Genomic DNA, 27,638 nt, shown 5'->3' on the forward strand with positions numbered 1-27,638 from the left:
TTGAGATAAGATAATAGACCCTATAATGGGTAAATTTATTGTCCAGCATTGAATCTCTCATAGATTCACACGTGAGATCCACAAAATGTGGTATTTGTCTTGCTTTTCGTAAAACTACCTTGAAAGATTGACACAGATGCTTGTATGGTGATATGTTGGGAAAAGACCTTGTAGCTCCATTAAGTCCAGTACTTATCAAGAAGAACAAAAATGAATTGGAACCAGCCTCTAATATAAAGAAAGGAGCTTCAACATCCTCAAGCAAATGTCCCACTAAGCCTGCTGGTAAGGTAAAGCCTCCTGGTCAGCCGTCCACATTTACCCTCTGTCATGACTCTGTTTTTCAACATCATTCACCAAAGTAGATCATCCACATTGATACACACACAATTTTCCTGGTACAATCCTACAGTGGTTCACATCCTGCTTCTGTGTCCAACTTGTGCCAATAAGAACTACCAGATCAGACACTTGACCCCGCCCCTGTGGCATCCTATTTATCCAACATTTTCAACCTGCATGTGTAACACTTGGAAGCCACCCTTTCAGACCCCCATCAATAGCCATCGGTATGTTGAAGACACACAACTTGATCTCAAAATGTCCTCAACCTACTAGCTGTGCGGACTCTGTCTCAAAATCATCCAAAGCTAAATGTCACCCAACTACCTGCATATACATTTGCTAAAAAGGCCAGGTGGGCAAACAGTCTTTCTTTGTCCCAGGAGTTGTAACGCCTATGGTCCCAGTTGACAAACTGAACGTCACAATGGTGCATGTCCTTGTATGTGCTGTTATGCTGAGTTGACATCGAGTAGACAAGCACAAATGTGAATCAATCAGTGAGTAGATGCAAATAGTATTCCAAAATGGGGGAGGGGTTGGAGGCAGCATGGGATCTGTTCTCAACCCGCAACAACAAATACTTATTATTTATGAGGAAGCAGCAATGGCAAAGTTCTCAATGAGAGGACTTCTTGATGGATTGGGTGGTTGAATTCCTGTATGAGTTGCCCTGATTCTAGTGATAAGCTACTATTCAAAATGATGAGAGCTGTCTCTCATATTAACCTCCACATGCCTGGCAGCACTGGTTTCCAGAACTGTAGGAGAGGTCAGTGCAGACACTGCAAAGCAGACCTGTCACTACTGTCAAATCAATTACAAGTGCTTGATTGTACCCAAGACTTAATATATGTAACAGCTTCTGCTTGGCTGCTGAAGATTTGGAATTAAGTGTCTTGGAAATTCCTTCACACTTAAAACAAAGGATGCACACTTACAGGCAAAGGTTTTAACTAGGTGCAAGCAAACAACCTACATATTGTGAATGACTCCTCATCTCTTCTGCCCTTATTTAATATTCCTTGCTAAACCTTTGCTTAAACATCCATCCCTATAGACCATTTATTAGCGTTGTCTAAGGGCTATAGAAAAATTGGGTACGTTCTTTGAAACTAAAACAAAAAACTGCACCTATTTGATGGTATTTCAACTTTGTTTGGCTACTCTGACAAAGTACCCTTTTGAACCAATACATAAGCCTACAATTGTCCTGGAAGGAGTGCCTTTGCCTATGTTTCTTTAAAGATAATCATTCTTAAAAAAAAAAAACTAATCCAAAGTTTGTTCAGTGATCTTTTCACTTAAATGAACAAATGATTACCTACTTATTTTTAACAGCCATTAATAGAATCTGAAATAGGTTTTCCTTCTTTGGTTGTTAAACATTGTCTTCAGTCCTACCTCTGTAGAAGAAAAGAATTCCACTAATCAGGTCTACTTTTCTTTTTATTTCAGAAATGTAACCAGGGTAGGCCTTCCACACAACAAATAATTTCAAATGGATACTTCTTACTGCAGATTCCTCACCATAGAATACTTCTCAAGTGCCAGGAAAACCCAGTTCCAGTGGATCTGGAAAACTTCTCTATAGCAATGCTCCGGTGCTCAGCTAGGTGGCATGGTGTGTCTCTGAGTTGGTTCCATACCGCTCTGAAAGTGGCAGAGTGAAGCCTCATGTAAGCGCCACTCCTGAGTGCTGATGTCAGTCCCTTTCTTTCTATACATTCAGACGTGGATCAAAAGCTCCACTCTCCGCTTTCTTGGTTTTTCAAACACTTCAAAACTATTTCACTGGTGTGCGAAGGAATGATGTCTCCTCCCAAAGCAACAGGTTTCAAGCCATACTGTGACTGCAGGAAGCATTTGTTGGTAACAAGTTCTGTGGTGTTTGGGGTAGAGACACATTTCAGTTATGTGATAAATGTGCCATCATGCAACCGAAGGTTATCTGAGACCGGGGGATGAGGGTGTATATATCCAAACACAAGATATTGCAGCCTTTGCATAGGTTTAGCTCACTCCAAGGCACGGGTGAAGGCTGTGTCCCGCGGCCGTTCCCATGACCAATCAACTTCACGTCCAACGTCCTCCGGTAACTCGCAGTCAAAGCATAAGAAAGCAAAGTAGAACCCTAGAGAGATGGTGGCAGGGAGCTGCAATGCAAGGGTATCCCTTCAAAATAATCAGCCATGGAACAGATTTCTCATTTGGTCTGTATGTGCCCTGAATTTCCAGGACCCCCCCTTTGTCCCCATGCAGAATGAGGCGATGCTTCAAATTTGTGGTGTGCACTTTAGGGCCTCATGGAACTGTAGGGGCCTCCATTCAGGTTACCACTGGTGGGGTCCATCCTTGGCACAGTCTGTCCGAAGGGTACCGGTTACTAGGCCCATATCAATGCAAGCGCAAACTTCTGCTCCAGCCCCAAGATGGTCCCTTCTACTGTAATGCCAGTGCTGATGCCTCTGGAACTAGAGCATGATCAAGTGCCAACCCCAATACCACACCCTGAACCGACTTAGCTCCAGCCCGACCAATGTCTTGCTACAAAATAACAAAAGCACAGCCAGTAGTCATGCAACCTGACACATGCCTCTGGCATGTTGCCCCTACTAACACAGACTTTATCACTTTGCTTCTGACTTTGATCCTAAACCAGAGCAGGGGCACCCCAAGATGGTGCTGATGATGACTGTAGGAAGCTGGCTATCTATGTAGTGTACCAGTGTAAGGGGACACTGTGCAGGTAGTCCAGAGCAACCTTTATTGGTTCCCAGGGGTTACAATAATAATCCCAAAAGCGCTCTTTTGTGGTAGTGTGGGCAAACAGTTGGACTTATCAGAGGATAATGTTAAGAATTTATTGCACACACACAAGCCAGTAGCAAGACAAACACTCAAAGAAAATCCAACATCCGGGGGAGGTCAGTCTGGCTGACCCAAAGGGTGGCTCAGGTCTTGAGGTCCTTGGACACGCAGAGTCACCGTCAGTCCACTCATACTCCGGCTGGAGGTCTTGTGTGCTGCTGAAGCCTCTTGTGGTTTTTGGTACCTGCAGAAAGAGGCTGCAGGTAGCAACTGGGGGGGACCAGTCTGGCAAAACCCATGGGTGGGTTCAGCTTCTGATGGTCTCAGGACTCCATTGGCACCATCACCTCCCTTGGACTTGGGCTATGATCTGGTAGCAACTTGTGTGCCAGCAAAGGCATTAGTCTTTAAATTCTCCTTCCTCAGCTACAGTGGTCACCAAAGATCTTTAGTGTTCATTTAGTAGTGCATAGCTAACTGGTAGGGCCAGGAAGCAACATTTCCTCGCAGGCTTGCGATCCTTCATGTCCAACAGGTGGGTCTCGGACCTTTCAAAATAGCTGTGCCCTGCCTTTTCTTTCTGCCTCACCCACTATTACTCCCACTCTACAGCAAATTTGCGGTGAGCACATGACGATCCTGTTACAGGAGGTGTGCTGTTACTCTCTAGGGTTGCTATCAAGAAGTGTCCGGACTCCGAAAGAGGAGGGGGTGTTGTTAACATTTTCTAATACTTCATTCTAAAAGCTCATGCAAGCCCTGATTCAGTCTTTTTTCTCGATTCGGTTGACTAGATGGTATCTTTGAACCTGCAGGAGGCACATTTTCATATTCATATCCTGCAGTCCCAAAGACATTTCTCTGCAGTTCAGGGTAGACTAGGAGCCTTTTCAGTTTGCTGTACTCCCTTTTGGTGTCACCAGTTCCCCATAACTATTAACGAAAGGGGTGGCGGTGGTCACTGCCTATCTTTGAAGGTTGGGGATACTAGTAGTCCCAGCCGTCAACAACTTGCTGTTGAAAGCAAGCTTACCAGTCATTCCTGGACCACCTTCTGACAAGGGCTGACCTCTTGACATGGTTGCAGTTTACTATCAATGAGCCACATTCCCACTTGACTCCTTCGTAGAGGTTTCTATTCATAGGAGCAGTCCTGAACATAGTGGAGTTTAGGTATTTGCCTCTGCCACAACGAGCCCAGGACATTCGGGCTACAATTCTGAAGTTTCACCCTTGATCCTGGATCACAGTGAGAATAGCTCTGCTTCAAGCATCCTCCTCACCCGCTCTGCCAGCTGACTCATACAGGCTCTGCAGTGGAACTTGAAGTTCTAGTGGGCCCATCATCAAGGCAATCTGACCAGGTCTCTGAGGAGACTGCTTATAATATGCAGTAGCGCCTTCTCAAATGCAATTAGTTCAGTGGCAGGCCCCCCCCCCCCCTCTCACTTCCCCACCCAGCTCTAGTAGTGGTGACATACATGTCCCTGCTGGCCTGGGAAGGTCATCTGGGGAAGGTGGAAATGAGGTAACTCTGATCTCCACTGGAGTGGATCTCCACTGGGTTTGGTTGACCATTCATCTGGCTCTGAAGGCCTTCCTGACATCCATCCATAGGAGGCTGGCACAGGTTCTCAAGGACAACTCTGCAGCAATGTGGTAGTGCAACAAGTAGGGTACTGTTATAGCTTCTGACAAATAATTAGGCAGTAAGTACTGTACAGTGTTGATTATATTATGACCATCACTAATTCTCCCTTATGATAGATGCATATCGGGTTTTAAAAAAAAAAAACTATTCAAAGATGTCTGCGACATCAAATGTAACATGCATGTTAGTCCTTTTTTTTTTTTTTTTTTTTTTTTTTCACAGTGGTTCATTTAAAAGGGGTTAAGATGGTGGCGGTATGTGAACAAGCCCGCTTGTCGGGCGAAACGCGCCATGTAAGTAATAAATGCTGTGTTGGCACCCACTTGAGAGAGCATCACTGATTTTTTTTCTTCAATTGTGTGGGGAATATGAATATGAATGAATATATATATATATATATATATATATATATATATATATATATATATACACACACAGATGTTATAGACGGAGCCTGCAATCTCTGTATAAAAGGCAGTTTTTAATTTCCATGTTAACAGGCAACTTATGACATCACTAGTTGCCTCTAATAAAGAAAGGATGTCGCTGCTAAACTGTAAGTACTTATTAGTTGACCTCTGACGTCACAATGTCTACAAGTTCAGAGTATAATCAAAGCTGCCCTTACATAAACAAAAGCTTAACGGAGCATTTTGTTCTGTGTTTTTTTTTTTTTTACAACAGTGATAAGCAGAAAGATATTTATGGCAATATGGTATTGCTTTAGTCACACAGAGCAGAGGTCAGTGTGGGAAGACATGGTGAACTGATTATCCAACGAGAAACCCTGCAATTTTACCTCCTTTGCTGGTAACTGAAGGAAAACAATTTTAATCGTAGTTCTTTCACCGGAATCCCCATTGAAATTCTAGGCAACCCGCTCACCCCCACGGGAAGAATATAAAGACTGATGGTTTAAGGGGCCAGATGCTACTTCTCCAGTCAAAGAACTGGAGCAACTGTCTTTGCAGAGCGTAATGAGATACTACCTTAGTAGGCTTATTTAGCAACCTTTTCACGCTGCAGGTTTTCTAGGGCATGACCCTTATTCTTTCACTTTCCTTATAAAAATTATTTGTAAATTGATTTTTTTTTCCTTTTTTTTTTTTTTTCGTCATTCTTTTTTTAGTGACATTTTTAAAATGAGATTTTCCTTTTTCTAAAAAGAAACTAAATACTGAAAATAGGTAAAATGTATTTTATTGTAAGAAATACTTTTTTTTCACAGAAAAGTATATATTTATATAATGTAAACTGGTGTGAGTTCCTGCTCATCGGTGGGGCAACTTGGTGCTTATGATTTCAATGCAGATTACCCAAAAAGGAAGTTAAGGGTATGAAAAAGAGCATATCCTTGTTTTCTTTTATTGATGTAAAATTTATGCTATATTAAGTTTAACCTTAAAACACAATTCAATAAACTTGGACTACTTGTCCAACAATGCTACTTTCTTAATGCCAGTCCCTGCTTTATGATATTGGCATCTCTCTAAATGCAGGAACCTAAATGTTATAAGACTAAAGATATGTTGTATTAAAACTTAAAATATATTTTGTTAACCACTGCACATCTTTGGTGTAATCACAGGGCCCATGAAGGGATAGAGAGGAATGTTTACTGCAGCAATTCAAATATATGGGTTGGTGGGTAAGGATACCAATGGAGATGGCTGGTGGGGTTGGGGTGTGCATAGTAGGGTAAGCCTCACCAAAGGCAGTGTTCGAACAAATTCCTAGTACTGTTTCCAAAGTGTCCAGGTTACTTTTGCCACAAAATTCAAGTGCAATGCATCCTCTGGGTGGTGTTTTGTTTACTATAAAGGGCTTGGAAGCCTGCCTGTTGCTTACCATTTGTTGGCATCGTTGGCACTCTTAGCTACTTCGTAATTGGCCACCACCTGCCAGGTGTCTCATACTTTTCTTTGTGTGGAGTATGGACCAAGCACAGATTGACTCATCCTAATTAGTGTTTGTCCGCTGCTCACTCTGATTCAGGTACTATTTTTCACTACTGTACTTATTATATAAATCTTTTTTTTCCCCACTTCCTCTGTCTTCAATTCTCGTGCTGCTTTCTCCATCTGTTCTGTTTTCAAACGCATTTTTGGACATTGTTTGTCTTCACCTGAATCTTTTGGCTTACTCTTACAACTGAAATAGAATTACATTTTAGATGGCTTGGATTAATCAGGTCTGTACAAATGCCACACAAACACGTTTGTACCTTCATGACGCTGCAGCTGCTCACCTATTTTTGTTGCCTTTCAGCCATTCATCCTTTATGCCTCATACCTTTGCCTTGATAAGTTGGGTTCCTCGTTAGCTACTTGCACCTGCAACTTTACTGCTCTACGCCACTCCACCACTCATCTTTACTCCTCTCCATTCTAGGCCATGTCACTCTACGCCCCTCTACTTCATGCCACTTTACTCAATGCCATTCCTCTTTACACCACTCTGCGCCACTCCATACCACTCTACAACACACCACTATGCCATTCTACTAACTTTTAGCCATGTTGATCAGCAGCCACACTGCAGTACTATATGGCTAAAAGACGTTGACAAAGTCAATAGCTCAACCATTGGCAAAGCCAAAAGAGTTTGCCTAGGGAAAAGTGTGACATCGGAGGGAATGTGTAATTGACTATACTGAGTGTAGCATATCTATTGTATGTATACCTTTCTTCCCATCTATTGTCATTTCTCTATCTACTCCTACCCAACTGACGTGCCTTGCATTCTTCTAACTTCTATTTTTTCCCCCTGAGACATTCAAATAATTATCAACTTCAAAGAAATGGGGACAGTATTTTACTTATTGCTGCCTCAATGTGTTCCTCTGTTGAGCTCTTCTTCTCTATTTCAGCATCTCTACAGTGAGCAGCACCATCGCTTTGCAGTGAATGAAACACATTATGCTCTTGTGGATCGTGTCATCTCTCAGTTCCCCAATGACTTCATAGAACGTCCCTCAATCTGTCCAAATTCTAGGTAAGTACATTCCTCCCTCTTAGCAAGCATATCCTGGTCTCACCTTTCTGTGTGCATCTAGCTTGTCTGACAGCAGGTTTTGTAAAGCTCTGCACTTTGTTTTTTTTTGTCAAACATATTTTAATGAATTTTGTAACAAAAGGCCCTATATACGCAAAGCATCAAATCGCAATAAGTGAATATGCTTACATCTTAGAACAAATTTAGATTTATAGGGAAGGGGGAAATTAATACATTCAAACTTCATAAGAGTCTCACCCTCCCCTCCCCTCCGAGTAGTGTTATGTAATCTGTAGAGTTAGAACACTCTGTTCCCGATAGGTGTGCAATGAGGAAAAGCGATATGTGAGGAGGTGTCTCAGTCTGATATCTGTGGTGAGGGAGCCTTAGTGTGGCGTTAAAGGTCAGTCTGCACGCTAGGCATAGCTTAGTTCTGCAACCCTTTCGCATTGGTGCTATCTCTGGAGTGTCTGGAGGTGAGTCTGCTTCCAGGGACATCAGGCTGTCTGCCCGGGTCCCCCCGGACCTGAGCTGCTTCCAACATGCCAATCCCTTGTTTAGCATCGCAGGTCATAACCCTCCCCTCACAGCTTGCTCATTTTATCAGTTGTCTACCACAGGTGGAAAAGCGGGGTCCTCTAAGGGCCTTCCAGTTTCTGGTGATCTCCTGTTTGGGCAAGAGATAATGGCAAGTCCTGGAACTTACTTTTAACTTTCATTTTGAGGGTGTGGAGGAACCAGCTCAGGACGCAGTGCCCAGGTGTGTGTGGTATATCCCTCTCTATTAGTGTCCCAATCTTGTGTTATAGTTTCCCAATATTCCTGTATTCGTGAGCAGGACCAAAACGTGTGAAGGAGATCAGCCCTGACCTCCCTGCACCCTAGAGCACACTGCCTTTGCAACCGAGAAATATCTGCCAATCTTTTCTGGTGTCAAGTATGCTCTATGAAGGACATAATTCATGAGCATCAAGGTGGGCTTTTCTAGACACTCACCGGATTCTCTCTAGTATCTCCTCCCAGTCACTCTCCAATATTAGGACACCTAAGTCTTCTTCCCATATGGCCCGCTGTTATAATGGTTTATGAAGACCTTCCCTAATGCCCTATAGAGGCATGTGGTAGCCTTGAAGGGGCCTAAGGAAAGGACTATGCGTTGTCAGCTAAAATGTTGGATTTGTTCAGTCAGGCCCATATTCCAGTGTTTACGAACGGCCTCTGTTAAAGCCCCAAGGAGCAGGAAATGGCCTTGAGGACGGTCAGACACTTAGTGGAAGTCTTCGAAGGTACAGGAGTGAGCCTTCTAGAACAGATCCCTAACCACCATTGCTCCCATAGCCACCCAGTCTTCCAGTCACCCCCGGTCTTTCATAGGGCAGTTCTCTAGCATGGTGGTGAGCAGTGTGTGTGTAGGGTAATTTGCTACAAATTTTCCAGAGACATTGGGCCCAGTAGTTCGCCATTACCTTGAACTCTTGAGTGTCACCTGCAGTATTGTGCCTCAGTTGCAATCGGATCTTGTTGAGAGCCGACCGACTCAGAACATGGGATCCTAGGATTTTACCCAGGGGCCATCTGCCCACCAACCACTGCACAAACCTTTGAAGTTGGGCTGAGAGGTAGTCATTTTCAAAGTTGGACACTGCTAATCCCACCTCCTCCGGTTAGTCGTTTCATCTTGGATAATGTCACTCTTACAGCCCAAGCCCCATATGAATGTTGTAATCAGTGAATCAAGCTCCTTGAACACTGTTCCGGGTACCCAAATTGAGAGGAATCTGAAGAGTTACAAGAGCCGGGGGAGTGCAACCATTTTGATTAACGCTATTCGTCCCATCGCGGATACGGACAAGGTTTTCCAAAACTCCATGTGAGATTTGAGCGCTCTGATTGCTTGGCCTATGTTTTCTTCTAGACTGTCCGATCTATTATGATAGACCTTAACCCCCAATTGTTATACATCGAGGCCCCCAGTTCATCTGGTGGAGAGCGCTCAGGGGTGAATGGGAATATTCTTGACTTGTGACAATTCACGTTGTCTCGATAGTTGACTAAATTGTGCCAGCATATTCTTGGCCCCTTTAAGTACCCCGTCTGTATTCTACAGAAACAATGAGGTCATCTGAATAGAGTGCTATCCTAAGTCGATAGCCTCCGATTTGCAGTCCCTGGTAAAGGCCCCCTAATCCTTCATGCGCCATTAGGGGCTCTATGGCCAGTGCAAAAAGTGAAGGCGATAGGTGGATTATCTGTCTCAGCACACTGTGTAGGTGGCAGAAATTTTGTCCATACAGATCCAGGCAGTCGGAGCCATATAGAGTAGTTGCGTCCATGCTATATGTAGGAAAGTCACACTTTTTGGCACTGTTACCCCCACTTTTTGCATGTTGTAGGTGAGCTTAGATTGTTTTTGCTGGGATCCTGCTAGGCAAGACCCCAGTGATTTTGCTCTCTCCTCTATATTTGGCTGCCTTGCTTACCCATTACATCCTACAATTGGCATACAGGTGTATCCCTGTAAGACTCTAATATATTGTTCTTAGGTACCCAGGGCAGTGGTACACCAGGGGTCCCCCACGGGCTGCAGCATGTATTATGCTACCCATGGAAGCCCACGCCAACTGTGTCTATAGGCCTGCCATTTGCAGCCTGCGTGAAAAGGTGCATTTACTCTTTCACTGCTGGTCACCACACCAAATCACTAAGTCACCCCTATGGTAGGCCCCTCCAGCCCTAAGGGCAGGGTGCAGGTCCCTGTGTGTGTGGGCACCCCTGCAAGAGCAGAGGTGCCCCTACGACTCCAGTTCCAATTCCCTGGACTTTGTAAGTGTGGGGAAGCCATTTTACCTATGTACTGGTAACTACCAGTGGTCTAGCTACGTAGTGGTAACCGAACCTAGGCATGTTTGGTATCAAACATGTCAGAATCATACCCCAATACTGATGCTAGTATTGGTGGCATGATTCCATGCACTATTAGAGGATCCCCCAGTATTGCTCCTACAGTTTTCCAAGGCCTGCAAGCCGTCCACACTGCTGCAGCCCCCCAGACTGGATTCTGCCCTTCTGCTGCTTGACCAGCTCAAGCAGGGTAAGGCAGAACAAAGTATTTCCTGTGGGAGAGAAGTGCAACCTCCTCTCCCTTGGAAATAAGTGTTACAAGGCTGGGGAGGGGTAGCCTCCCGACGCCACTGGCTTGCTTTGAAGGGCACATTTGGTGCCCTCCTTGCATAATCCGGACGGGCACCAGTCCAGGGACCCCCAGTCCCTGCTCTAGTGCAAAACTACACAAAGGAAAGAACAGTGACCACTCCCCTGTCCTTCACCACCCCAAGGGTGGTGCCCAGAACTCCTCCAGGTGGCCACTTGATTCTGCCATCTTGCAACCAAGATGGGCAGAGGCACCTGGGAGCATCGGAGTGCTCAGGTTAGGCATGTGAAGTTGGCCAGCTAGGTCTTTGGATTGCTAGGTCTTTGGATTGCTAGTGACCGAAGGTCTGGTTCTGCCTTAGTTATCCCCTGCAGTAACGTGCCCCGGATACCTATTGATGTTTCCATGCAGTGACCCTGAAGTACCACTTTGAATGCGTCCCATTCCACCTGAGGAGTGGAGGGTTACCCTGTGTTATCCTGGAAATATTGCCCTATTTTAGTACTAATATCATCCCTAAAGACTTGATCTTCCATGGATTCTGATTTTAATCTCCAGTTTGGAATGTGCACACTATACAGGGACCAATTTAGATGGAGAATGAGCTGATTATGATCTGAGATTGTGCTCTGCCATTCTGATCTGAGTGTACACAGGAAGGTGTCTAGGTGCGCGTGGAGGACGTGCAGGCCTGAATAAAAGGAATAATCCCTACCTTGCGGATGTATGTGCCTCCAGGCATCTATCAGTCCCCATAGTGTGTCAGTCTGAAAAGGCGTGGGCCACTCTGTACACCTGAGAGTCTGGTAGTTGGGGGGGTGAGAACAATCTATCTAGGGATTAATCACACAATAGAAATCACCTCCTATGATAGTTGATCTTTGGAGGTGTGGGGCTGGAGAGTCTGACAGCTTCTGTAGGAAAGTGCCCTGGTCAGTGTGAGCACTCCCCTAGCAGATGCAGAGTATATGGAGTAGAAGGCTTGGCCCCTTCATCTGCGATGCAAGGCCAGACCCTTTTTAGCTGTCGGGTAGGTTTCATGCAGTAGTGCTATGTGGATTCCCCGTCTGTTCAGATAGGAAAACAATTTGTAACATTTAGACAGTGCACATTCTGCAGATGTTCCAGGACCAGGGTTTATATGTTTGTCCTGTAGTCATTGGGCAGTGTGGTTTGTGTACCCATCTGCAGGGCTCCCCTTGCCGCACCAGTCTCTGATGGTCACGTCTTATAGGCCTCAGGCAAGCAGAACAGAATGTCATGACTCAGGTGTTCCCATTTTGAAAACCAATAACAATTAGTCCAACTCCCCTTCCCCAGGACAAACGTGCCATAGCCCTCCACCCTCCATCCAGACTGAGAAATGTTTGGTATTGGCGGAGAATCCACCGATCAAACTCGGGGGGGGGGGGGGGCGGGATTGTAGAGAGGAGCCTCCAGCTCATATCACCATCCCCCCACCCCCACCACCGAGCATTTGCAGTAGAGCTCTATAACACAGCCAAGAGGGGGAATCAATATAATAAACCGCAATCTGATATTCGCAGGTGTCCCAACATGGAGTAATTTGATGTCAACATGGGCAACTCCCTAGGACTTGCCATATATTGGGTTACCTCAAATAACTTCATATGATGTCCCTGGAGTGACTCTCGGCAGTGTTACACTAGAGGACTCAGACACTAGAACCATTATCAGTGTCTGCGATGTCTGAGTCCAGTCATCCAACTGTGGGGTGGGGTGGGGGTTGGGGTCGGGTTGGAGTGTTCGAGCTGCTTATAGGGATGTTACTGTCTTCATTACTCTTCGCCTTTTTTGCTGGGTTTTGTCTTGTGATGTGGCTATAATGTTGAGATGTTCTGTCACACCTCCGGTGGGGTTTGGAAGAAGCGTGTTCTGTCCAGGGCCACCACTCTGAGTCACGCTGGGGATAACATCCTGTATAGAAAACCCAACTGTCTCAGTATCTTATTGGCCTCCAGAAATGTGGATTGACAGCATTGTACTTCCTGTGAGAAGTCAGGGAAGATCTGTACTCTGCAGTTCTCCACTAGGATTTCCCCCTTAAGGCGGGCCTGAGCCAGTATATATTGTCTTGGTCTTTATAAAAGAGGAGCTGTGTTACCACTGGGTGCAGTGGAGCTCCCAGGTGCAGTGGCTTCACTGGTAATCTGTGGGCCCTTTCCAGCACAAAATATTGAGACAGCCCCTCCAACACAGTGTTGTCCCGAAGCCATTGTTCTAGGTATCTTAGCATCCTGTTCCCTTCCTCTCTCCCTGGTAATCCCACCAATCTTATGTTGTTGCGGCGGGAGAGGTTTTCTGCACCCTCCGCCTGGAGTTCTAGCATCTGGATTTTCCTTTCCATAGTGGATAGGCTATTATTCATGGAATTGAAAGTGGTGGGAACTCAGTCAGCTAGGTGGCGGTAATCATCCAGCCGCAGGCCAAGGTCCACCCCAGGGTATCAATTTTTGTTTCCAATGCTTCCAAGGACCCCAGTATGGCTTGAACGATATCCTGGAGCCTGGGGCTACCCTTCGACAGATTGTTCTCTTCTTGGTCTATCGATTGTGTGTGCAAGTGTCCATTAGGTTCTGTGGGGGAGCCATCAGTCACCCTGTCTTTTGTCGCTTTAACCATTTGTGCAGATGGACAGGACTTCTGCAAGTGGGGTGGCTAGAAGAGAGGGTCACCCAGACGCTTGCCCTGTAAGGTCAGTTTGGTGCCCCTGTCCATCTCTATCCTGCCTTCGGTTGTCAGAGTACATGTCCCTTCCCCATTTCTCCTGCCCGCCGTGATCCAACGTACTATACTTGTCAACATCTTGAACTTAGTCAGAGACTCTGGAAAGAAAAAGAAAAAACACCTGGGGAATCGATTTTCCCAAATCTCTTATATTGAACAAAAGAGAAGATTGTGTGCAGGAGGCAGATAAAATTAAGCACTCTCAGGCTTAAAAACATTGGGAGGCTACTGCTTGAATCAGGTCTGTTGACACGTATGCTTGTACTGCCACTGCCTCTTCCTTCGGCCCTCAGTGGTCTGGTATATTGCCACAGCCTCACTTGCCTGTCCTGCATTGTTTGTTTTTTTGCCCCTGCCCCCTTTTCCCCTGCCGTCCGTGGTCCGTCTTCTTGACCATCTGGGCAGACGCGAGTGGCAGGGGCAAGTTGTAGCCTCTGCATACTCCTCCCTGCCCTAATTTATCCACGTCCGTGCCCCTGACATCTGCCTTCCCACAGTATTCTAATGAAAAAACAGATTGCTAACATTCTACATTTATTACAAAAGTGAGGCATGCCTGATGTCGTCTTGATGTATTAAAAACTGTAATACCTAAAGCATTTCCTTTAGAAATGAAAAACGAGAGAGGGTCTTGTTCCCATAGAAATTATGGTTAGTGCTCTAAAAACTAAAATGACACATTTTCTGAGTTCTCAAATAGTGACAAAGCACTTTTAAATTATTTGCTATTTTTAGTTTTTTTTAATGCAGTTGAACACCTGATTATATGTTTCACTTAAGGGAGAGGATGTGGTATTTAATCTCATCATACCTAAAGCCCAAAAGGAATATGTCCTTGTGTAAAGTAACTGATGCTCATGTTAAGTACTCCAACACCTTTGGGTCAAGTCTACACTATATAAACCTGCATAAAAAAACAAAATAAATGAAGTGTTTTGCACACCTCTGTCACTGGACTATACTTGGGGTACATTGGGGTGATGTGTGCTACACTTGGGCTTTTTTTTTTTTTTTTTTTTTTTTCCCTCTGGTGGTCATCTTGGGAGATGTATTTGTTATACCGTCAGTAGGTTTTGTGTGTGTGTGTGTGTGTGTGTATGTATATATATATATATATATATATATATGTGTGTTCAGTGGCATGTGTAGCTGTAGATACACATGCTGTGCATTATCCTGCCATCTAGTGTTGGGCTCGGAGTGTTACAAGTTGTTTTTCTTCGAAGAAGTCTTTTCGAGTCACGAGACCGAGTGACTCCTCCCTTTCGGCTCCATTGCGCCTGGGCGTTGACTCCATCTTAGATTGTTTTCTTTCTGCCATTGGGTTCGGATATGTTCCTCTTCGCTCCGTATTTTGAATCGGGAAAGTTAGCTAAATTATCGAAATCCGACGGTATTGTTATCGTTCGGCACCGGGTTAGTGTTATTGCATCGGCACTGACATCAAGAGCGCTCTGGCGGCCCTTCGGGGCTTCCGTTCTTCACCGAGGCCTGGTCGGCCCGACCACACCCGTCGTCGAAGACTAATGGACCGGACCCCCTTCCGCTTCTGTCCTAAGTGTCATTCGAAGTATCCTTATACAGACCAGCACCTGGTCTGTAATCTGTGTTTATCACCTGAACACAGGGAGGATACTTGCGAGGCTTGTCGAGCGTTTCGATCGAAAAAGACCCTAAGAGATCAATGAGCAAGAAGACTGCAAATGGCGCCGACACAGAGAGAGCAACTCGACGTCAGAGAGGAGGAAAGCATTTCCATCCAGGGATCGGACTCTGAAGAATCCGAAAGTGACCGAACCTCGACGGTGCAGCGAACAGTGAGTAAGCCTGCCCCGTCCAAAACTCACACAAAGATATTTAAGGCCAAGGGGACGCCACCGCCAACAGGTCATGGCTTAACCCATCGAAAAAGAAGGTGATCAAACGTCGACACCGAAAAAGGCCAGGGATTTGCCGAAGACTTCCGACTCCAGTCGAGATTCCGTCACCGAACGATCTCGACACCGAGAGTTTGACTCACCCAAAGTGAGAAAAATATCTTCGGAACCGAAAAAGACTATATCTGAAACCTTGGTACCGAAAAAAGTGGCTTCGGAGCCGAAAAGAAGCTCTTACACAGAAGAGCAAGGACTTTCCAGCCAAATGAAGGAAAGACATAGATTTGAGCAGGAATTAAGTATGGAAGAACCAGACCATACACAAAGGAGATTACATTTCCAGAAAGAGACTGGAAAAATACAAACTTTACCTTCAATCACATCTAAAAGGAAACTTGCATTTCAGGAAACAGAAATGCAACCTAAGGCAAAGGTGGTTAGAGACAAATCCCCACCACAACCGTCCCCACCGCACTCACCACAACTGTCACTAGAGGGAACACCTCCAATGCAGTCACCCACACATACAGGGATGACACAGGATGATGCTGATGCATGGGACTTGTATGATGCACCAGCATCGGATAACAGTCCGGATTGTTATCCAACAAAGCCGTCACCTCCAGAAGACAGTACTGCATATACGCAGGTACTATCCAGGGCAGCTACGTTCCACAACGTAGCAATTTACTCAGAGCCAATAGAAGATGATTTCCTGTTTAACACCTTTAGCATCCACTCACGCTTCCTATCAGAGTCTGCCAATGCTCCCGGGTATGCTCAAACACGCAAAATAAGTATTCCAGGAGCCAGTTAAGGGAAGGGCTATCACGCCTAGGGTTGAGAAGAAGTACAAGCCTCCCCCAACAGATCCGGTGTTCATAACACAACAACTTACACCGGACTCAGTGGTTGTAGGAGCAGCAAGAAAGAGCAAACTCTCAATCATCAGACGCTCCACCGCCTGACAAAGAGAGCAGAAAGTTTGTCGCTGCGGGCAAACAAGTGGCAGCACAAGCAGCCAATCAATGGCGGATTGCTAATTCGCAAGCCCTACTTGCTCGCTACGACCGGGCACACTGGGACGAGATGCAACACATCGTACAGCACTTGCCCAAGGAACATCAGAAACGTGCTCAACAGGTCGTGGAAGGAGGACAGGCCATATCTAACAACCAGATAAGGTTTGCACTAGACTCTGCAGACACGGCAGCACGAACGGTCAACACGGTGGTAACCATTCGCAGGCATGCATGGTTAAGAAGTTCTGGATTCAAGCCAGAGATCCAACAAGCGGTGTTGAACATGCCATTTAATCAGGAACAGCTGTTTGGGCCGGAAGTTGACACAGCAATTGAGAAGTTGAAAAAAGACACGGACATGGCCAAAGCTATGGGCGCGCTCTATTCCCCACAAGTCAGAGGCACCTTTGTGGAAACCACAATTTAGAGGAGGTTTTCGACAGCAAACATCAGAGCCTTCCACCTCTCAAACCAGACCCAACTATCAGGCACAATTTCAAAGGGGAGGGTTTTGTGGTTCCTATGGAGGACAATTCCCAAGAGGAAGTGGCAAGTTCCAAGCAACCAGACCAAGCCAGACCAATCTGTGACTTCAATGTCACAAAACCCCAACACTTATCACCAGTGGGGGGGAGGCTAACTGCATATTTTCAAAACTGGACATATATTACCACAGACGCATGGGTCCTATCAATTAGCCAACATGGTTATGGCATAAAATTCACAAAATTCCCACCAGATGTACCACTAAGAACACACAATCTGTCCAAACTACACTTAGACCTATTACAAATAGAGGTCCAAGCACTATTACAAAAACAAGCAATAGAACTAGTACCCAATCATCAAAAAAACGGGCGTCTACTCACTATATTTCCTAATTCCAAAAAAGGACAAAACGTTAAGACCTATCTTAGATCTCAGAACACTGAGGCCCGTATTTATACTTTTTTTAGCGACGCATTTGCGTCGTTTTTTGATGCAAAAACGGCGCAAACTTGCAAAATACCATTGTATTTTGTAGGTTTGCACCGTTTTGCGTCAAAAAGCGGCGCAAATGCGGAGCTAAAAAAATGTATAAATACGGGCCTGAATCTCCTAATCAAATCAGACCACTTCCACATGGTAACACTTCGACATGGTTCCCTTACTTAAAAAAGGGAGGAATACATGTCAACATTGGATCTCGAGGATGCGTATTTCCACATACCCATCCATCCTTCCCAAGGTGACAGCACATGCACGTATTCCCATATTTAGACGACTAGCTAATAAAAAACGACACTCAACAACAGTGTCTTCTTCACATGCAATACGTCCGAGAAACTCTACACAAACTAGGGTTCTCTATAAATTACCAGAAATCAAATCTGCAACCATCTCAAATACAACAATACTTGGGAGCAACACTCAACACACACACAAAGAGCAATTGCCACTCCAAGTCCACAAAGGGTCCAAGCGTTCCAAAATGTAACATCAAGCATACAGTCAAACCAACACTACCCAGTAAGGTTTGTAATGAAACGTCTAGGCATGATGTCTTCATGCTTAGCCATTGTCCCAAATGCAAGATTACACATGAGGCCCTTACAACAGTGCCTAGCAAAACAACGGACACAAGCACAGGGTCAACTTCAAGATCTAGTGTTGATAGACCGCCAAACACACTTCTCGCTTCAATGGTGGAACCCTATAAATTTAAACAAAGGGCGGCCATTCCAAGACCCAGTGCCTCAAGCTGTTATCACAACAGATGCTTCCATGATGGGGTGGGGAGCACACCTCAACAAGCACAGCATACAGGGGCAATGGGACGATCAGCAAAAACAACTTCACATAAATCATTTGGAACTGCTAGCGGTGTTTCTAGCATTAAAAGCATTTCAACCACTGGTAGCCCACAAACACATCCTTGTCAAAACCGACAACATGACAACAATGTATTATCTCAACAAACATGGGGGGACACACTCCTCACAACTGTGTCTCCTAGCACAAAAGATTTGGCATTGGGCAATTCACAATCACGTTCGCCTGATAGCACAATACATACCAGGCATTCAGAATCAGTTAGCCGACAATCTCAGTTGAGATCACCAGCAAACTCACGAATAGGAAATTCATCCCCAGATCCTACAGGATCACTTCCTCCGCTGGGGAACACCAAACATAGACCTATTCACAACAAAAGAAAACGCGAAATGCCAAAACTTCGCGTCCAGGTACCCACACCCTCAATCCAAGGGCAATGCACTATGGATCAGTTGGTCAGGGATATTTGCTTACGCTTTTCCCCCTCTCCCACTCATTCCTTATCTGGTCAACAAACTAAGTCAAAACAAACTCAAACTAATACTCATAGCACCAACCTGGGCTCGCCAACTGTGGTACACAACACTGTTGGACTTATCAGTAGTACCCCACTTCAAATTACCAAACATTCTAGATCTGTTAACACAACACAAACAACAGATCAGACACCCAAATCCAACATCACTCAATCTAGCAATCTGGCTCCTGAAGTCTTAGAATTCTGACATTTAAGTCTTACACAAGTGTATGGAGGTCATTAAAGAAGCAAGAAAACCTACAACAAGACATCGTTACGCAAACAAATGGAAAAGGTTTGTTTGCTACTGCCACACTAATCAGATTCAACCACTACATGCCTCCACAAAGGACATTGTAAGCTACTTATTACACTTACAGAAGACTAATCTAGCATTCTCTTCCATTAAAATCCATCTCACTGCAATCTCTGCCTATCTGCAGATTACACATACAACTTCACTTTTTAGAATCCCATCATTAAAGCATTTATGGAGGGACTAAAAAGAATCATACCCCCAAGGACACCACCAGTACCTTTGTGGAACCTTAATATTGTATTAACAAGACTCATGGGTCCACCATTCGAACCCATGCATTCTTGTGAAATGCAATATCTGACTGGAAAGTAGCCTTTCTAATAGCTATCACATCACTTAGAAGAGTAAGTGAGATACAAGCATTTACTATTCAGGAACCCTTTATACAAATACATAAACATAAAGTGGTCCGTACAAATCCAAAATTCTTACCAAAGGTCCCATCACCATTCCACCTAAACCAAACTGTGGAACTCCCAGTCTTCTTTCCGCAACCAGACTCAGTAGCCGAAAGAGCCTTACATACATTAGACATAAAAAGAGCACTAATGTGTTACATTGACAGAACAAAACAATTTCGTAAAACAAAACAATTGTTTGTAGCCTTTCAAAAACCTCATGCAGGTAATCCTATATCCAAACAAGGCATCGCCAGACGGATAGTTAAATGTATTCAAACTTGCTATATTAAAGCAAAAAGAGAATTACCTATTACACCAAGAGCACATTCCACTAGGAAAAAAGGCGCCACAATGGCTTTTCTTGGAAATATACCTATGACAGAAATTTGTAAGGCAGCCACCTGGTTTATGCATCATACATTTACTAACACAACAAGCCACAGTAGGGACAGGCTGTATTAAGAACATTATTTCAGACAACTTCAACTCCTACAGGCTAAACCACCGCTTTTTGGGGAGATTACTGCTTGTTAGTCTATGCACAGCATGTGTATCTGCAACTAAACATGCCACCGAACCGAAAATGTCACTTACCCAGTGTACATCTGTTCGTGGCATGAGACGATGCAGATTCACATGCGCCCTCCCACCTCCCCGGTAGCCTGTAGCCGTTCTTAGTTGAATGAAAATTGTAAATATGTAAATAAATATTCTTTTGATACACATTAAGTACATGCATAACTACTCCATTGCATGGGCACCTCTAGTATAGTCACAACCCCTACCTCACCCTCTGCGGGGAAAAACAATCTAAGATGGAGTGAGTTGACGCCCATGCGCAATGGAGCCGAAAGGGAGGAGTCACTTGAAAAGACTTCTTCGAAGAAAAAACAACTTGTAACACTCCGAGCCCAACACTAGATGGCAGGATAATGCACAGCATGTGAATCTGCAGCGTCTCATGCCACGAACAGATGTACACTGGGTAAGTGACATTTTCCATATATATATATATATATATATATATATATATATATATATATATGTATGTATATACACACACACACACACACACACACACACACACTTAATGGTGGCAGCTGCTAGGTAGTTATAGTTGGGACTTTTTTTTTTTTTTTTTTTCCATAGACCGAATGTTTTTTGTTTTGCCAATAACTTTGGCACCATTTGATGAATCTTCATGAAATTTTCAAAACATATACTTTGGTCAGTACAGCTGCAGTCTTGAAAGTTTCAGGTGGTCCATCAAGCAGGGCTGAGAAAAAAGGGAGGGTCCCCCAAAACATTTCAAAGCCCCCCCCCACTCTCCTGCCCCCCCCCAACCAATTTTATGTAAATGGGATTTTTCAAATTTTTTAACGGCAACCCAAACCACTGAACAGAATTACACCAAATTTGGCAGAAAACTGTCTCTTGATCCAGAAAGCGTGCTTTTTATGATTTGGTGTAAATCTGTTCAGTAGTTTCTGAAATATTAGAGCCTAAAAAATACAACTGTATAGAGACATGGATTTTGAACCGTGGATCTGGTTTCAAATCCACGGATCCAGGGGAAAAGCAAGGCCTTGGTTGGCTGGGTGCAACCTGACAGAAAACTGAAGGTCTGCAATTTGTTTGTCTCATCTGCTTGGAGGTGGGAAAAAAAAAAGTGCAAAAGGGCCAAACGGGAAGGGGGGGTCAGGATACAGGTATCCTGACCCTATAGGTCCCACACTCCCTTAGTGACCCCTTATGGGAAAATAATTGCCCAGATTTATTTTATTTTTTGTCTCATCCACAGATCCATGAACCATAGATCCAGAGAAAAATTTAGTTTGGGTGCATTCATGAGGGTTGGTTGCTGGCCAGGCCCTGTGGTAACCCTACTGCGAATGGCCAAAGCCGCTGCACTGGTTATATTTATGTCTGTGTGTGCTTAAAAAAAAAATAAAAAAAAAAAAAAAAAACTTAGAAATTCACTTAAAAAAAACCCAAAGGTTACAGGGACTTTATAGTTAAGATAGTTAAGTATTGAATTTACTCGCACAAAACCACAGAAATTCAGCAATTATAGTTATGGTTAACTCGGGTAACTATAACTTGCGCCTTTGACATATACAGCTACTTCCCCCCCACCCCCCATATTACATCACTGATTACACATTTCTATGACATCATTAATAATACTACAACATTTGCAAGAAAATTGTTGATGAGAAAACTCTGCATGACGGGCCGCAAGTTATAGTTACCTTAGGGCTCAAGTTATATTTACTTGAGTTAACCATAACCATACCGGCTGAATTTCTCTGGTTTTGTGCGAGTAAATTCAGAACCTAACTATGTCCCTGTAACTTTTTTTTTTTTTTTGTGAAAAAATATATATATACCTACATATGTTTCTCCTACTGGCGGTTGCCATTAGGTAGTTCTAGTTAGGACCAGATTTCCATAGGAAGAGCTTTTTTTGTTTTGCCAGTAACTTTGGCACCACTTGATGAATGTTCATGAAATTTTCAAAACCTACTTTCTCCGTTCCACTGCTACTGGAGCTACTGATCAGGTGATCTGTCAAGCGGGGGCTGAGAAAAAGGGGCAGGTCCCAAAACGTGTTTTCCCCATTCATTTCCCCATAGGTCATTTAGACACACCTACAGTGCAAACTGCTTTACGGAATGACACCAGATTTGGCAGAAAGCTAGTTCTCTCGTAGGGGATTTCCATGTATAGTCATAAGCAATGAATAGTTCCGCGCGCCTGCGGGGACCCCGGAGCACTGATGTGAAGTATATTCTTAAGTGCAAACACCAGCCGTTTAAAGAAAAGGTCTGTCAAAAAACACTTAAGAATAACATTGTGCAGCCTATGTGAACAGCTACACAGGCCAAATTGTTGAAAAGAAAATCAATAGTAGTGTAAATTCATGTTCAAACACCTATTTATTCTAGAAATGTAATAACAAATACATTCTCATACTTTATTTACACCTCTGATGAGAATAAAACAATGCAGGGCAGTGTAGCCCATAGGCTGCCATTATACAGAATGTAAATAGAGCTGTGCCTTTAAGAAAAGTAAAGTCTTCCTGTTTCCCATCATGCACAGCAAAAGGCAGTTGCCTCAGTTCTTTTTTCCGGCTCCTGCTGACAGGACCCTGAAGCATTGAGCTCTACCTCACAAAAGCTTTTGTGACAGAAATTCATTGAAATATCTTCTGAATTTCATTTTTCACTCGACGTTTTTACCTTTGAGTGATCATTTTCTACTGATTTCTGTTAAATTCTGACAGAATTTTGAGGTTTTTCTAGTTAGAAATGCCTTCACTTTTTGATAAATGTCCTTCTTGTGGAAGAAAGAAGGCTAAAACAGATTCACATAGGGTCTGTATAATTTGTCTTCCATCCAGCCACAAACCGGAGTCGTGTGACATCTGTAAAACCTTCTCTAGAAGAACCCTTCGTGACAGAGAGAAGATCCGACTCCAGGCGAAAGAGGACAGGAGAAAAAGTGGCCATTCCACTACAGAGCGAGGAGAAGGTCAGACTTCTACCAGGGCTCAACCTGTTTTCTCCATGACTCCTTCCAGACCTGCTGAAAAACGACATAGATCTCCGACGACGTCGAGAGCGTCGACGTCGAAGCAGGGAACGGCGCCAACATGTTCGCCGTCGAGGAGTGCTTCGCCGGCGAGAAAACGACATCGTTCGCCGTCGACAGCTATTTCGCCGTCGAGGCGGCGAAGACACCCGACGTCGAGAGGATCTGGGTCGCCGTCGACACGGCGAACACAGTCCACGCCAAGGAGATCCGAGTCGGGCTCGCCGTCGACACGGCGAGGGAGATCGCCGTCGAGAGAGAGTGTTCGCCGTCGGAGGCGTTCACCGTCACTGCACCGACGTCGAGGTTCGTCGTCGAGAGGTTCTCAGCGGCGAGACGAGTCGACGTCTAGAGGCACTCGGCGTCACCGCAGTTCGACGTCGAGGAGTGCTTCGACGTCGAGAAGACCATCTAAGAGGCCTAGAAGGGTTTATACAACCTCAGAATCCTCGGCCTCGCTTATCCTACTTCCAGCATCACCACAGCTCTCACAAAGGCAGTCGCCTTTACCACAGACGCCGGTAACACCTACGGCTCCTCTTCCGGCGCCTCCTCCAGAACCTGTTCCGAGGACTCCAACGCGATCTGCAGGGCGTTCTGGTTATTCCTCGAGGCGTACATCTACCTCAAGGCACCGTCGTCAATCACATCATGGACATTCTTCATCGTCCACACGAGACTACTCTCCAACCTTATCAGACTCACCATCCCCAAGAGTGTCTCCCATAGATGATGTCAACACATTTCAGGAGGTCTTAGTGAGAGGGGCAACCAAGCTGAATATCCCGCTAGCAGCTCCAGCCCAATCGACATCAGTAATCTTTGAGACCTTGCATCAAAGGACATCTTCACGACCTTTACTTCCACTGGTTCCGGGTCTTATTGAACCGGCAATGGACATTTTTCTCACGCCGGCTACAACAAAGTCTGCTCCTTCCAGACTCCTTAAAAAGTACCGTCCACCAGAGCAAGATCCTCTATTCTTGAGGTCGGACCCAGTACCAGACTCGGTAGTTATAGTGGCAGCGAAGAAATCGCATTCGACGTCACCGTCTTCCTCTGCTCCCCCAGACAAAGAAAGCAGAAAGATCGATGCTGCAGGAAGAAAAGTATGCTCGACGGCATCTATCACCATGAAAGCAGCCAGTGCCACTGCTTTATTAGGGAGATATGATCGATCCCTCTGGGACTCTATACTACAGTTCTCAGAGCATCTCCCTAGGGACAAAAGGGAAGATTTCCTAGAGGTCGTGAGCGAGGGAGCAATGGTTTCTAACCAGATCATAAGTGCTGCGGCAGATGCTTCAACTCTATCCGCACATAACTATGCTCATGGTATAGCGCTCAGGAGACATGCATGGCTGCGGCTTACATCGCTTAAACCCGAAGCACAGCAGAGGATACAGAACCTGCCTTTCTCAGGCTCCACTTTATTCGGCTCTCATGCCGATGATGAGATGGCCAGAATGAAGTCGGAACTGGATACCTTAAAAGCGGTAGGCATAGAGCGACCTAAAGAACAGCGAAAGGGATTCCGCCCATATCAAAGAAGACTGTTCACCCACAGGTATCAGGCTCCACATTGGTCGTCTTCACGCCCTCAGCAACAGCAGCAGCATCAGAGGGGCTTCTCCAGAAAGTCGACAAGGGGTCGTTCAACACCTCAGACCCAGACACCTCGACAAACTCCCACGTCTAGGCCCTGAATCTTTGCTTCCCCCTCCTCCGTTACCCACTCCGGTAGGGGGAAGTATCTCAAATCATCTAGACGAGTGGCTACGCATCACAACAGACGCCTGGGTATTGAATATTGTGAGACATGGTTACGCTCTCAGATTCACCAGTTCTCCACCATCTGTTCCACCCAAAACAGCCAACCACCATCTCGAAGCTCTGCAGTTAGAGGTCAATATCCTATTGCAAAAAAGAGCCATAGAACCCGTTCCCATCAGCCAACATGGGAAGGGGATTTATTCGAGATATTTCCTTGTACAGAAAAAAGACAAACAAGAGTTTCGTCCCATCTTAGATCTGAGGACAGCAAACAAATGGATTCGCAAAGAAAAATTCAGGATGTTAGCCTTACACCAAATTTACCCACATTTACGTCAGGGCGACTGGCTATGTGCGATAGATCTTTGCGACGCTTACTTCCATATCCCAGTAGCCAAGAAACATCGAAAATTCCTAAGGTTCACTGTCGGGAAACGCCATTACCAATTTGCAGTTCTACCGTTCGGCCTAAAATCAGCGCCAAGGACTTTTTCCAAATGCATGGCGGTAGTAGCCGCCCACTTGAGGAAACAGCGAATATTCGTCTATCCCTATCTAGACGATTGGCTCATAAAGGCCTCCAGCTATCTCGAGGCACAGCAGCATTTCGAATGGACTCTACAACTGCTACAAAAACTTGGTCTTCAAGTCAATCCTCTGAAATCAACAGCAACACCTGTTCAGAGGTTGCATTACTTAGGGGCCATTGTAGATACCAAGCTAGGAAAGGTGTTTCCTTCGGAGGAACGACGGTTATCGATTCTCCAAAAGTGCAAACAACTGCAGGAAAGACCTCAAGCCACTGCAAGAATAATAGCTTCTCTACTGGGCTCGATGGCGTCTTGTATCCATCTGGTTCCCAATGCTCGTCTCCATATGAGACCATTGCAGGAAAATCTAGAGGATCAGTGGTGTCAACTGAGGGACGATTGGGAGAACAAAGTCCTGCTGTCTCCTCACACCCTACAATCCCTCAAGTGGTGGTGTTTGCCCAGCAATCTCTTGGTGGGGATTCCGTTCCAACAACGACCTCCATCTCAAACCATCGTAACAGATGCGTCACTGCTCGGATGGGGGGCGCACATGGAACATCTTCGAGTCCAAGGCGAGTGGTCACAGAAAGAGAGTCTCTATCACATCAACCTGCTGGAACTTCGCGCAGTCCACCTTGCGCTCAAAGCCTTCCTTCCCTCTCTGAGAACGGAAACTCTCCTTCTTCAGACAGACAACGTGGCCACTATGTACTACGTGAACAAACAAGGAGGCACCAGGTCCAGAATTTTATCCAGAGAGGCCCAGACAATCTGGCATTGGCTTCTAGCCAGGAACCTGTCGCTAGTGGCAACTCACCTGCCCGGCATCCAGAATGTTCAAGCGGATGCCCTCAGTCGGGTAATAAGCGAGAACCACGAATGGGTACTACACGACGACGTCGTTCATTCCATTTTCGCACTCTGGGGTACCCCTTCTACAGACCTATTCGCAACCCCAGAAAACAAAAAATGCCAAAACTTCGCCTCCAGATATTACCATCCAGGGACACTGGGGAATGCCCTATGGATAAGCTGGTCAGGGGCATTTCTTTACGCCTTTCCACCGCTTCCCCTGATTCCGGCAGTTCTCCAGAAGCTGTCCAATGCTCACACCAAAATGATCCTAATTGCTCCGGAGTGGCCACGCCAGTGGTGGTTCCCAGACCTTCTTCACCGGTCACTCAAACCACACATCAGGCTACCATATCGCCCGGACCTTCTCACGAAGTTCAGAGGGCAGATATCTCATCCCAACCCCTCATCGTTGAGTTTGGCAGCATGGCTCCTGAGCTAGTGCAATATGGACATTTGAACTTACCTCAGGACTGTATGGAAATTCTGAGGGAAGCAAAACGCCCTTCCACACGATCAGCCTATGCAAGCAAGTGGAAGAGATTCTGCATTTGGTGTTTACACAACAACATTGACCCGGTTTCTTGTGGAGAACAATCTATCTTACCATACTTGTTAAGTTTGGCAAAATCGGGCTTACAACTGTCGTCAATAAAAGTTCACTTGGCGGCGATAACAGCATACAGAAAGAGTCCTTCACAAACTTCCTTTTTTCGGATTCCGATTATTAAGGATTTCCTAGAGGGTTTAAAAAAGGTTTTTCCTCCCATTAGAAAGCCTTCTCCTCCATGGGAACTGAACGTTGTCTTATCACGTCTGATGCTGCCGCCATTCGAGCCGATACACAAGGCATCGCTGCAGCATCTCACATGGAAAGCTGCTTTTCTGGTGGCAATCACTTCAGCGCGTAGGGTCAGCGAAATCCAGGCCCTTTGCGCTCAGGAACCCTACACGGTTTTTCATTCTGCAAAAGTGGTAATGAGAACTCATCCAAAATTTCTACCTAAGGTAGTCTCCGACTTCCATGTGAACCAAACAATTTCATTACCGACTTTCTTTCAGAATCCAGCTACTCCTGCTGAGAGAACTCTGCACTCTCTGGATGTAAAGAGAGTATTGAAATTTTACTTGGACAGGACAAAAAGCTTACGAAAATCACAACAGCTTTTTATTAACTATGGCCCAATCAGAACAGGTTTGGGCACATCTAAACAATCTTTATCCAGGTGGATTGT

The 27,638-nt window shown here is 45.1% G+C and overlaps 1 protein-coding gene across 4 annotated transcripts in view; it reads left to right on the top strand.

The window, feature by feature from the left end:
• Window positions 1-27,638, top strand: part of DBF4B (DBF4B-CDC7 kinase regulatory subunit) — a 175,315-nt gene that overhangs the window by 107,935 nt on the left and 39,742 nt on the right. For all 4 annotated transcript variants that reach the window (XM_069237927.1, XM_069237926.1, XM_069237930.1 and 1 more), the window contains exon 12: window positions 7,674-7,798. In XM_069237927.1, the coding sequence (XP_069094028.1) occupies window positions 7,674-7,798 (125 nt within the window). The remainder of the gene's footprint in view (window positions 1-7,673; window positions 7,799-27,638) is intronic.

Source organism: Pleurodeles waltl, chromosome 6 (assembly GCF_031143425.1).
Source record: "Pleurodeles waltl isolate 20211129_DDA chromosome 6, aPleWal1.hap1.20221129, whole genome shotgun sequence".
NCBI classification, from domain to species: Eukaryota; Metazoa; Chordata; class Amphibia; order Caudata; family Salamandridae; genus Pleurodeles; species Pleurodeles waltl.